The sequence below is a fragment of the Penaeus monodon genome, chromosome 1 (assembly GCF_015228065.2).
Source record: "Penaeus monodon isolate SGIC_2016 chromosome 1, NSTDA_Pmon_1, whole genome shotgun sequence".
Classification (NCBI taxonomy): domain Eukaryota; kingdom Metazoa; phylum Arthropoda; class Malacostraca; order Decapoda; family Penaeidae; genus Penaeus; species Penaeus monodon.
In genome coordinates, this window is record NC_051386.1 from 49,776,090 (window position 1) to 49,789,449 (window position 13,360).

Sequence of the window (13,360 nt, forward strand, 5' to 3'; positions counted from 1 at the left end):
GTATTTATGCCGGTTGCTTATCCCACAGACTTGATCGTAGATTTTGATTCAATACATAAATATGAGTTTAGCTTTCCAATGTTTGTATGAATCTTGGGTAGAGGCACTTTTGTTACAATTTATAATTTTTCTTCTTTTCTATTCATTGAGTATTGTTTTGTATTTTTTTAAATCTTTATATTTAACAAGACTATTTTTGATGGCCTATGGCAAATTGCATTGAAGTATTGATGCAATAATATGATTTGAATATCTTTTGATGATTTGGTGATACAAATGTTTTAATTATTACAATTTTTTCCTACTAACCAATCGGTTTTGATATATACTTTGTTAATGTCATTTTCCCCCCATTCTTATTTTACAATGCATGAAATTGCAGTGACCATTTTTTTTTTTTTTTTTTTTTTTTTTTTTTGCGTGTGTGTATACATGTATATATGTGCATATGTACACAAACATATTGATATGTATATACAAGCACACATGTTGATAGGTATCAAAGATTAGATTCAATTATCTTGTTTGTATATTCATTTACTTTTCAATGTAGTCATATCTTTACATCCTTCATCCCATCAAAATCTTTTATAATTTTCCATTTACTGGTTTTATGGTGTTTATCAAAGTTTTGGTTTACTGTGTTCATTCTGCATCACATTTTCTTTTAATGTTGCTATTATATTGCTTTCATATCAATTTACAGGTGCGAGGAATGTTAGGAGAGACTGATGATGCAAAAGCTCAACATCTGGAGAAACAGGTTGGTAAAGATAAATCTTTTGTAAGACTGAAAGCTGTTATTTGCCTTATCTATCTCCTTGCTTCTCCTCCATCCTCTCCTTTTTCTCTATTCTCTCTCATTTTTCCCTTTTACTCTTGATTTTCTACCACCCTCTTCCCATTACTTCACCTGCCTTTTCCTCTTCTCTACATTTTTTCTTTCCCCTTCGCATGCATTTCTTCTTCCTTTTCATCCTTGTTTCAACCAAGTTTTCTTAGTCTCCCTCTTCCATATCATGTATTTCTTCTGCATTATATCCCCACTTCCTTCACTGATTGGTTACCCACACCCTTCCCAGGTGGTAGAGCTGTGGGACCGTGTGTACCAGGCATGGGTCTCGGCCCATCCAACCCCTCCAACCAGCCCTAAGGTAACTTCTGAGGCAGTGGCGCTCTCATTCGACAGTTTGGTGGATGGACTGCGTAAGACTTCAGGTAGGTTGAGATTCTATGAAAGTTGAGTTGAACTAACTGATTGGTATGTCTTTTTTTAAGGAAGGAAACATGTTTTGGACCAATTGTGCTTTGTTGTTGGGTTGATATATAATCATTTGTATATGATCATGATGTTGATATGATTTCTTTTCAGTCGTAGATCTCTTAAGGTTTGTATATTAGCCTCTTAACTATAATCTTGTAGATTGTGATAATGTCTTGCAAGTGGATTAAGCAAGGCTAATATTCATGGGGTGGTTTTTAGTCCTTTGTTTAGTTGGTTTTTTTTTTAACCTGATTGTAGTTTATTTTCTTTTTTGAAAATTTGCCACCATTAATTTTCAGTCATTATGGTTTTTGCAATTGAAATGTAAGGTTTGGAACAAATCAAAATGTGGTAAGGATAAACATAAAAATCAGAAGAATAAGATAGTTAAAGGGCAATTACGAATTTATGCCCATATATGTGTGAAGGAAATATGATATTCACAAATTAAGATCGTCTAGATTAAATGAGACAGGCATACATATAGTGTTATTTTATGGTCATCACCTTCCAAAAATAGGAAACTATATAAGGAAGTGTCTGTTTTTTTGTTTATGAAGTGTCAGTGGTTTTTTGTTTTTTTTTTTTGTTTTTTTTTTTTTGATTTTTTATTATCTTGATTTTTGATTGTGTTCGCCTTAAATGTCCATGCATGTGCTAAGTTAATTGGCTAATCAGTGCATAATAGCAATCATTTTTCAATTGTGCTCACTTTCTCAGGCCCTGGAGATGTTTTTTCAAGAACAGGTTAGTTTTGTGTCTGATATTTCAAGCATGCTTCAGTATAAAACAGAAATTAAAGATTTAGTTAATAGAAGTAAATAATTCTTTCAGATACTAAATTATAAATGTTGCCTGCATTTGAGATACCCTGAAGACAAGTTTAATCAATTCAAGTAATTAGAATGTTCTAAGAGTAGATTTGCTAATTGGAAATATGGAGATCGTCATTTGCATGTTCTCTTTATGAGATATAGAAAATTCAATACAGATATTATATCAGAACACAATAATCTCTCAAGAAAACTGGAGAGGCACATAAAAGAAGAAAGGAAAAATAGGGATGGAAACTCCAAACTCTTTGTTTTGATCTCTGTTTTCATTCTGATATTGAGAGTAGGAAAACTTTTGCTCAGCAGGAAGTTTATAAATGTGCAAACATTTTACAGTCATACTGTATTCTGAATTCAATATTGCAGCGCGTGCGGCAAAGCACCCACCAACCACACACCACACACAAACACACACACCCCAACACAACCCACCAAACAACACACACAACCACCACACCCACACCACACCACACACCCACACACACCCATACACCAACACTTACCACACATTTACACACAAAAAAAATATATAATTATATTATTATATAAAATATATATAGTTAATATATAATAATAGTTTAATATAATAATTATGTAACATGTTATATAATAGTAATATGATTATTATAATTATATTAATGTATAATTAATATATGTATTATATATATATGTTTGTATATGTATATGTATATTATATATATGTAATATGGTATATATATTATTAGGAATATGTATAATTATATTGTGTATATGTATATATATATTGTATAATGTAATATATATGTTGTAAAAAATGTATATAATTATATATGTATTATATTATGATGTAAATATATATATTTATTAATTATTATATAGTATTATATTTTATGTATTTATTATTTATAGTATATATATGTATTAATGTAAATATATATGTATTTAATATTGTATATTATATTATATGTTATATTATAATAGTATAATTATATGTTATATTTATATATATGTATTAATGATATATATGTATATATATATATATGTTTAGTATGTATATATTATATTATATGTATATTAATAATGTTAATATATATATGTTTTAATATAATATGTATATATATAATTATATATTAATTTATTATTACTAATATTATTTTTATATATTTATATGTATATTATTAGTATATGTATTATAATAATAATAATTATTAATTATTATAATATATATATTATGTTAATATGTATATATTATGATTAATAAATTGTAATATTATTATATTATAAATATATTATTAATATATAATATTGTATATATATTATATAATATTATTATATATATAATATATTATATTAATATATATATATATATATATATAATATTAATATATATATATAATTATATATATATAATTAATCTATATAATATATATATTATATATATTATAATATATATTAATATATATATATAAATATAATATATATAATATAAATAATATAATAATATATATATTATAAAATATATATATATATATATTATATATTTAATTATATATATAAATTATATATATAATATAATATAATTATATATTAATATATTATATATAATAATATTATTATAATATAATATAAATATAATTATAACATATATTATATATATATATAATATAATATAATATTATATTATATATAAATATTAAATTTATTATATATATATATATAAATATATAATTATATTAAATATATATAATATATATATATAATATATATATAATATATATTTATATATATTTATATATATATTATTAATATATTATATATATATATATTAAATATAATATATAATATATTTGGAATTAAGATTAATATATATATTTAATATATATATATTTAATATATAATTAGATATATATATATTATATTTTATATATATATATATATTTATATTAATTATTATATATAAATTATATATTATAATATATATATATTATATATATTATATAATTAATATATAAAATTTTATAATATTATATTAATTATATATATTAAAAATTATAAATATATATTATAATTTATATTAAAAAAAAAAAAAAATTTTATTATATATATATAAAAATATTAATTGGAATTGTGAATATTAATATATGAAATATATTTAATTGTTAATATTTATATTTTTTTTTTTTACTATTAATTTATAATATATATTTATTTATTAAAATATTACTCTTATTATATTTATTATATTTTTTTATATATTATATAAATTTTATTATAAAATATAAACATAATTTAATATTAATTATATTGCATTTAAGGTTTGGTGAGTTTCTCCTTTCTAAGTGAAGTCCTGAAGGATAACCTTGGGACTGTGGTCAGCGTCCTAGAGTCCGTGTGGACAATCTTACTTGGCAACTTGAGTCTGGCCGTTTCTGCCTTGACTGCAGCTGCCTCCCTCCTCCTGGGTGGTTCTCTGTCTTTGCTAAATGCTCTTATCAGTGTGGTGAGTAGTCTTTTGCTTTTCAGCATTTGGACACTAAAGTGATGACAGCCTGACTGAGGAGATTCATGATAACTTGATATATATTTATGTAAAAGGGAGGGAAAAAGAAAATAAGAGAGAGAACAAAAGAATGTGTGTATGTGTGTGTTTATTTGTTCTATCAATTGTATAAATGCATTTATTGATGTAGCAAATTTGTGATTATCCAGGTTGTCTTCATGTCATCACTCTTCTACGTACTTAGCGCAAGTGGCTCTGTTTACAAACCTGTGGCAGTTCTTGGCAATCTAGCACCTGGCCAGATGAACCAGTATGGATTTGAGTCCGTTCTTTTAACTGAAAGCACCTATATATGGTTTTGCTTGATTTCTGGAGTTCAGTATAACATTTATGTATGTGTGTTATGTTATCAAGGTTTGTTTATTTTTGTTTTCTCCTCCCTGTAGGCTCGGAAAAGCAGTTGAAGATGCCGTAAATGGTGTTTTTATTGCATCTTTAAAAATGGGAGCATTTTATGGAATGTGGACGTGGTTACTTCACTCACTGTTCTCCACTAATGTTGTCTACATTCCATCAGGTAACTTATTGTTGGTCAGTTGTGGAAAATAATTTTAGAGGATTACCATAATCTATTTTCTAGGTTTAGGGATTATATCTATGTTACGAATCACAGTATCTCATTGCACATGAATTGAAGTTGAAATATTTTCTACCTCCCATGTAATGAGGGTATTGTATCTCTAAGTCAAATATTTAAAAACAGAAGTGAGGGATTGAAGATAACTAACAATTTTGACTGTATCTAAATCAGAATGTATTTATTTCATTATACCTGTTTCCTCCCTCAGTGTTAGGAGCCCTGTTTGGTGCTGTACCACTGGTGGGCACTTACTGGGCTGCATTGCCTGGGGCTTTAGAGCTCTGCTGGAGCCAAGGATCTCCTACCTTGGCACTGCTTCTCTTTGCTGCACAGCTGCTGCCCATGTCATGTGTTGATACTGCCATCTATGCTGACATTAAAGGGTATGGTAGATCAGTTATTTAATGTTATTTAATTTTTTTCCATATATATATTTATAATACTCGTTGGTATCAGCAGTGTTGTCTGAATTGTCCGAAGAGGATTCACCTTAGAATTAAGGCTAATATGTACAGATTTACTGTGGGACACAATACCCATTGTATGATCACATACCTTCTCTCTTTTCCACAGAGGTAGTCACCCCTACCTGACAGGCCTGGCAGTAGCTGGTGGCATATTCTACTGGGGTGCAGAAGGAGCAATTCTAGGTCCCTTGCTACTGTGCATCCTTAAAGTGGCTACCAATATCTATTCTTCACTCATTCAATCTCCAGCAGATATCACCAGACGTTTTGGTAAACTACGGAGGTAAGTGACTTTCTTCAGGGAGGTATAAAGTCATTTTTCTAGGTTTTTCATGTATTTCACTCATGTCTTTATTATTTTTTTCAGAGGTTTGTGTGTGTGCATGCATGTGTGGATGTGGGTATGATTATATTTGTTTATATTTATATAGTTTATATTTATATATTTTATATTTATATTTATATTATAGTTTATATATATATAAGCATATTTTTTAAAAACAACTTCTAGGTGGCTGCATCTGTGCCTAAGCTTGGAAATTAATCGTTAATAGTTTCATGCAATATGTCCAGATAGCACCCATTAGAAGATCCTAACACATATATCACATGGCAAGTGAGACTTTGTCTATAGAAAGTACCAGTACAAGAGTAACTTATGGTCTTGATGATATTAACCTTACTCTGTGATGAAGTATCTAGTGACTAGACCTACTCAAGACCAAATTCAGTAATCTCCTATTAATGAAATGTTGAGGTGCAGTACTTTTGTTATGTTTTGAAGTTTCATCACAGTACTTCAAGACAGGTAGCACCATTCCATTCCTAGTTGGCAATTACAGAGCTAAGCCCTGCATTGCAAAAGTTAATGATATTTTATTTATTATTTTTAGAATTTTTGTCTTGGTATCATTTCTTATTATTTTTTACCATTGTCATTAATGAATCATTTTTCAATTGGAAAGATCCAGCTAAAATATTTACCATAAAATATCACACAACTGGACAAGGGCAAAAAGGGGGCAGAGCTAATGACATCATCACTTTTAGCCAGTGAGGGGGCACTGTAAGATTTCAGATATATCTAGATACATAATTATTTGTACAATTTACTCTATGTTTATAAAATTACTTCAAGTACAACAAAAATTCAATTCTTTTATTTTTTTATAACAGTGTTCTGTGCCATTAACAGTTATCAGAATACTCTAGGGGGGGGGGGGGAAATATTTTTTTTTGGGGGGGTTCAGTGCACTAAATCAAAGTACTGCTACATGTTTAGTATATATCCTGAGTTTGAGGGTTGGAATCTAGTGGAAGGTGTAGGTTTCTTATCATTTTCAGCATAGGTATCACTCCTTTCTCAGTCTTTGGTTCTTTTTTCTTTGTCTTTTTCAGTTTGTCAGTCAATCAGTGTCTCTCAGTCTGTGTATGTCTCTCTCTCGCTCTCTTTCTGCTTTGCTCAATTTATTTCTGTTTATGTCCTTTACATCAGGTTTTGGTGATGCTTGCTCAGTAATCACATTTTTGAAGGTGCAGAGGCAAGGTGGTGGATTGAGCTGAATATTACAATTTTGACATGGAAGATGTTGAAACTCTTGGCTTAGCATTAACACTGATGTTTAGGCCTTTTTAGACTTTCTTTGTCAATTCTACTTTGAAGCTTCCATTATTTTATTTTTCATAAGTATAGAGAAAGGATGAAATTCTGAATGTAATAACAATTGAGAAATCATTCTGTTTTGATGTTTATTATCCTTTTTAACATTTGCTTAATGGGAGGAATCTTTTTGTTTGTCTACCTAAGCGTATACGTAGGCAGGGATTTCACATTTTGTTGCAATGCTTGACGTAATACATGGATATGCTCAGAATTAATCTTTATATGAATAAGTAACAAATTGTACTATACTCTTCTCAAGTGAGTCATAAGTTCTTTTCATGATTGGGAACTGCAATTTCATGAGGTAAAATCAAGGTTTTATTTTCCTGCTGGAACTTTCTAAAGGGACGTCTGTTCCTCTTGTAAAATTCATACAAAATCCCTTGAGTCCTGTGAATGGATCTATTTAACAAGTAGTGGTGCTGAAGAAAGGTAGAAGATATTTTAAGTAGTTTGTAGGTGAAGGTCCTTAGTCCCACCCCAAAAAAAGACTTCTAGGTTTTGTATTTAGCATGGTATTGGATAGTTTAGTATTTTCATGTTTGATTTGGTATCTTTAACCTGACTGTTTTTTGTTTTAACAAGATCTGCCAAAATGCAATCCATATTTGATTGATTTCTGAAGAAGTTGCATTGCAATTTTGGGACAAGGAATATGGCTGTTTTTCTTTTTTTCATATGCTTTGTACACTCAAGACATACACTCTTTCTTTTTCAGGAATCCTACTATTACCTGAGATCATTTATTGGACTAAGGTAATTTTAGATGGTTGTTGGATATCTTTAATTAGAAAAAAATTGTTCACACAGAAGGATCAGCTTTAAGAATATGGTGACATTGTCCATATTCAGCACATGAAATGGACTTTCTTGTCTTAGAATTTCCAGGAAGTGTAATTTGTTGACTGACTCCATCTATACCATTTTATTTGACCCAAAGCCACCAAGGATGGCAATTATGGACATGCCATGCCCATTGTGAGTTTAGCTTTACACATAGATGGCTCCACAGTTACTTAGTCTCAAGGGAGTCAATTACTAGCACCAAATACCTCACCCATTTACTCTTTTCCTTGATTTCTGGAAATATTCTCTTCTGCCTTATATAGCTATTAGTAATGTTGATGACATATGATAATTATAATGTGTATGATAAGAATACAATCATTGATAGTGATAGCATTAGTAGAAAAAAAATTCCCGAAAACTCAAGGAAAGGATAATCAAGTTAATTATTAATTATAGCCTTGATGGCTGAGTATTTGTGGAGAGACATTTCAAAAAAGAAGACCAAAGTGAATATTAATTTTTTTTCTGGTGGCATGGAAAATGTTTCAGCCTATTTTTGGCCCAGGGGACTTGGCTCTCAAGAAATAAAATTCACTTGGGTCCTTTCAATTGTAAAATTTTTACAAAATCTCTTCCCTCTGTGCAGTTGTGTACAGTATATGTGGATGTATGCACAGTAAATGTACCTGTGTGAGGCTTTGTATGTGTATTTGTATACAAAAACACATAATGTACACTAATCTTCTGTGACATATAGTATGTCTTTTTTTTTTAATGTTACAGGAGTTTCATTTGAATGGCTGTTTCCAGCAGAATACTAAGCATTAAATTCAAAATCTGAAAACCCTTTGTTAAAGCAGTATTGCAAATTAAGTAATTTTGTTTTATTTTTAGACATGTGGTTATTCATTTTATTAATTGTATTAATTTGATGTTATGTAGCCTAGTTGGGAATGACTTGCTTTGTAGCCATTAGTGAATGCAGTTGGTATCTTACACGTAGTGCAGATAATGGATCATTTACTGTAGTGTATGGAGATTAGATGATTATTGCTTGCATATTTTTTATGTCTTATATATATGTGTATTCTATCTCTCTCTCTCTCTCTCTCTCTCTCTCTCTCTCTCTCTCTCTCTCTCTCTCTCTCTCTCTCTCTCTCTCTCTCTCCCCTCTCTCTCTCCTCTCCTCCCTCTCCTCTCTCCTCCTCCCTCCTCCCTCCCTCCCTCCCTTTCTCTTTCCTTCCCATCTCCCTCTCTTCCTCCCCCCTCCATCCCTCCATTCTGTTCCTCCCCTCCCTCTCTCCCTCTCTTCCTCCCTTTCTCTCTCCTTCCTTTCCTTTTTTTCTTCAATCTCTTCCCTCCCTCTCTCCATCTTTCTCTTCCTCCATCTTTTCCTCCCTCCCTCTCTTTCCTTCCATCTGCTCTCCTGTCCTCCCTTTATCCTGTTATACATATTTATTTTATCTCCTCTGGAAAGACACTATAACCTTTAACTGATGGTTTCTGGTCTTTTATGGGCTCTGCTGCCTGCTTTTTGAAAAGTGATGGTGACAATATTATATTGTTATTGTATTGCTCCTCATTTTTTTACAGAAGTCTGAGTGACCTGCACTTATAAGGAGCAAGAAGAACCAAGAATAGACTGCACCATCTGCTCTACAATCTCCAGATAGATGCTTCTAGCTTTTAGAAGAGCTTTTGCCAAAGTGTTTGCAAAATTTGTCAGATTTATTCCAAACTTGTGCCTTTTTTGGTAATGTAATGCCATGTGTAATATTGTTATATTTGAAATGTTAAAAGCTTAATAGGCAAGAGAATTATTGTAAATTTTAGCTTTTGATATTTAGTTACGTTATACAGAGATTCATGAAGTATCTCCATGTCCATTAGGATTATACTATTTCCTTTTATAATCTCATTTAGAACATTAATTAATGTTACTGTTAAGGTAAAAGGTTGTAAATCAAATATATATATATTTATATTCCATTTCTTATTGGATCTGGGTCTGAACTTCATATTTGTTTTTCTTTTTTCCATATGTACATTATAATACTTATATAATAATAGGTAATCATTGATTCACAGAAATGGTGCTATTAGTATGGTCTCTCACAGCTGCAGGTAGTGTTTTTAGTGATGACAGCTTTAATTAGTTATCCATTCTATCAGGACAGTAGAAATGTTGGAATAACACTTTTTTTTTACATGTACTTTGATGATTCTCATTCTTATTCTTTGCATTAAAGCCAAAGGGATTGTAATGGTAAAGTTAATGGTCCGAATACAAGTTATTTTAATTATGAATGAGGGAAAGACTGTGAAATGTACTTGAAGTTTGTATTGGGAAGATAAGAAACTGAATAAGAGTTACCTTTGTAATGTTATAATAACACATGTTAAGTGCAGACTCTAATTCACTAGGGAATTTCTGGTAGTTGAAATTTAATTTTCCAGTCCATTTCTTTCCTTACCCTTTTTTTAAAACGACAGTTGTACTTTGCTAAACCATATTGCTTTATATAGACGTTTTCAAATTAGAATGATGATCCATCAGTGTCTCAGCTTGCTTTATATGAATAGATTGTCATTCTTCTAACTTTGATAAATTAGTATAGTTGTTTGATCTACAGGAATCTGCAAAATGTTTGTTTGTTAAAGGTTGGAGGTTAAACCTAACAAAATATCAAGTGAAATTTATTTGATGGATCTAGTAGTGCTTTTCAAAACTATTTAGAATAGTAAGTCAGCCAGGAGCTGTTTCTAAGAATGGTTTTATAAGGAGAAATGTGATTTACTTTTAGATGTTCTTGTAAATTTCACTTGAACCAATCTAAGGCCAGACTGGGTAGAAGCCCCAGTAAAAAAAACAAGTATATGATTTTACAGAACTTCATCATCATTGCAAGTTCAGGCAATTGGGGCTGTAAAGATATAACTGAATTTTCATGTGGCAGTGTGCTAATTTTATGACGTGTTGCACACTACAATCCATAACATGGGCCGTTATGTGTAACATGTTTATACCTTCTTTTATTATTTCCAAGCATCCTCTTTAACTCTTGCATCTCATATTTATTGCATTTCTTCATGACATCTGATCCTTCACCTTTCTTTTTCTTTAGTTTCATCTTTCTGCAGCAGCTTCTTTACTTCTTCCTATTAGGTATGTAATGTCAATTAAAAGTTGAAATAAGGAGGCTCATCATTTTTTCAGCTATACAGTAATTCATCATAATCTATCTGCGTCCAAAGATCTTTTCTAGGTATTTTCTGTTCTGACTAGTTAAAGATAGAATAGCACTTGTACTTGGATACTGTTTCACATATTTTCAGCAAATGCAGTCTTAACTGGATGCTCTCTTTTCAAGTAAAAAAATTCTCTGACATGTTCAATTTTTTATTAATGTTCCTCATGTTTCTTGTGCCTCATTTTTTTTCTCTGCTGTGATTTTTGTGCTCCAGAGATTTTGAGATTGAATTTTAATACATGCACAAGGATTGCAGATAGAACAGCTTTTATGAAACATGTTTATTGGTAGATGTTACCTACTTTGTATATTATGGTCCAGTGGTATAAAGGGAACATTTCCTGTTGTAAAAGGTATGACTATGATGAAAATGAATGAAATTCCTTTTTACTACTTAAGAAGTTTCTGTTTTCATAACCTATATATATTTTTTTTTTTTAGTTTTTGTTTTTTCCTGCTATCCCCTGATACTAATCAGTGACCTAATAACCAGTAATTTTTTGTTATGTCCATAGTAAAGTATAAAATCAAACTTTTGCATGTATTACTTCCCTTTTTTTATTCATTTGTGAGTTGTATTTCTTTTGGCCTTTTCTATTACAACCCCTGAACAGTTTTATCAAAGATATTTCCCCCCCACCCAAAAAAAAAAAAAAAAAAGTGATGCACAGTATTTTACAAAGTAATTTCATAGGCTGCTTGAGAACTGAGGCTAAAACTTTTCAAAAATAATTTATTTTATAAACTTCCTAATATAAGCAGTGTATTATCACAAATCAAAAAGAGGTTAAGTGTGTTGTTCTATCCATGTATTAGATAAGAACATTTTACAAAGAATTCTAACCATCTCTGGATTGTGCAGTTATGATAATTACTTGTAACTGCCTACGTCTCAAATTATATGCAAGAGTCTGCTATCTTAGCCGAGGGAGGCGTTGCTGTGATTAAAGAAGGAAATTAGGAAATTAATAGTAGTTTCTTTGTGTTTGAAACAGAGCATCCAAACGTGGCTGTCTATTTTTATTTTTGTCAGTTAATGACTAGGGGAAACTGTAAATATTAACAGGATAACAATACAGTCTTTATTTGCACACTATCACCATCATCATCCACAGATCCTGAGCAGTTTGCACTGTTTAAACACCACAACATAAAAATATAAAGGAATATAAAACTATAAAATATTAATCAATCTAAGAACTTTATACAATCTAATTTTTTGGAAACAAACTTTGGGTACAAAGCAAAAAATCAGTTGCTCAAATTTTACTTTTCACAAAGAATCAAATTTGATTAGAAGGGAAATATATTATAATTTAATTTGAGAGATTTTCTGTTTTGTTTTTGGTAATCCAGATCAGTTGCTCCATGGTCCACGCTGGAGTTTTGAATCCCAAAGGATATCCCACCTCCCTGGTTTGTACATAGTTTTCCAAGCTGAAGTAACAACCTGTGCTACTTACCACAGTGCTACATGCAGGGCTTGGTAGATCACCACCCATGAAGTCTCACTTCGAGCAATTGGGCGGTTGTTCCTTGACTGAGGACGTTCAGCCAATAGGATGGTCAGCACAGTTGCACTCGGGCCCTCCAACGCCCTCTTCGCAGGCTTCCTTGCAGAATTCGTCAATGGGGCTCAAGGTCGTGGACTTGGCCGGCACGTCCGTGTGAGGGTTAATGGTCGTTACTTCATCCTTGATGCCATTGTTGACAGGCCTGATGACTGAGATAACAACTCTCTCTGATATTACAACTCGAACCTCGCTCATACCCTCAGGCCTTGCACGTGATATGACTGTGCACTCACAGTTAGGACCTTCTCCATTGAGATCACACGCCAACTTGCACAGCTCGATAGGCGAATCCTTCGAACAGATACAACCAGGTCGTGTCAGGCCGAGTTTGCAAGCTTGTTTGCAGGATCCGTCCAGACCATCCAAAATCGTTGGCTTCTTATCAAGGAAAATGTTGTCG

General features: G+C 30.9%; 2 protein-coding genes across 2 annotated transcripts in view; one reads left to right on the top strand and one right to left on the bottom strand.

The window, feature by feature from the left end:
• Positions 1 to 12,046, top strand: part of LOC119573644 (transmembrane protein 245-like) — a 30,034-nt gene extending 17,988 nt beyond the window's left edge. Inside the window, exons 16-24 of the mRNA XM_037920823.1 lie at positions 707 to 763; positions 1,083 to 1,218; positions 1,985 to 2,011; positions 4,392 to 4,576; positions 4,786 to 4,886; positions 5,023 to 5,153; positions 5,425 to 5,599; positions 5,790 to 5,966; positions 9,729 to 12,046. Coding sequence (XP_037776751.1) covers positions 707 to 763; positions 1,083 to 1,218; positions 1,985 to 2,011; positions 4,392 to 4,576; positions 4,786 to 4,886; positions 5,023 to 5,153; positions 5,425 to 5,599; positions 5,790 to 5,966; positions 9,729 to 9,753 — 1,014 coding nt within the window. The 3' untranslated portion in view covers positions 9,754 to 12,046. The remainder of the gene's footprint in view (positions 1 to 706; positions 764 to 1,082; positions 1,219 to 1,984; positions 2,012 to 4,391; positions 4,577 to 4,785; positions 4,887 to 5,022; positions 5,154 to 5,424; positions 5,600 to 5,789; positions 5,967 to 9,728) is intronic.
• Positions 12,047 to 12,452: 406 nt separating this feature from the next.
• Positions 12,453 to 13,348, bottom strand: LOC119573628 (the record flags this gene model as incomplete). The annotated part of the gene is given in 1 exon segment (XM_037920822.1): positions 12,453 to 13,348. A coding segment is annotated over 1 exon segment (412 nt), but the record flags the coding sequence as incomplete, so codon positions are not given.
• Between the last annotated feature and the right edge of the window lie 12 nt (positions 13,349 to 13,360).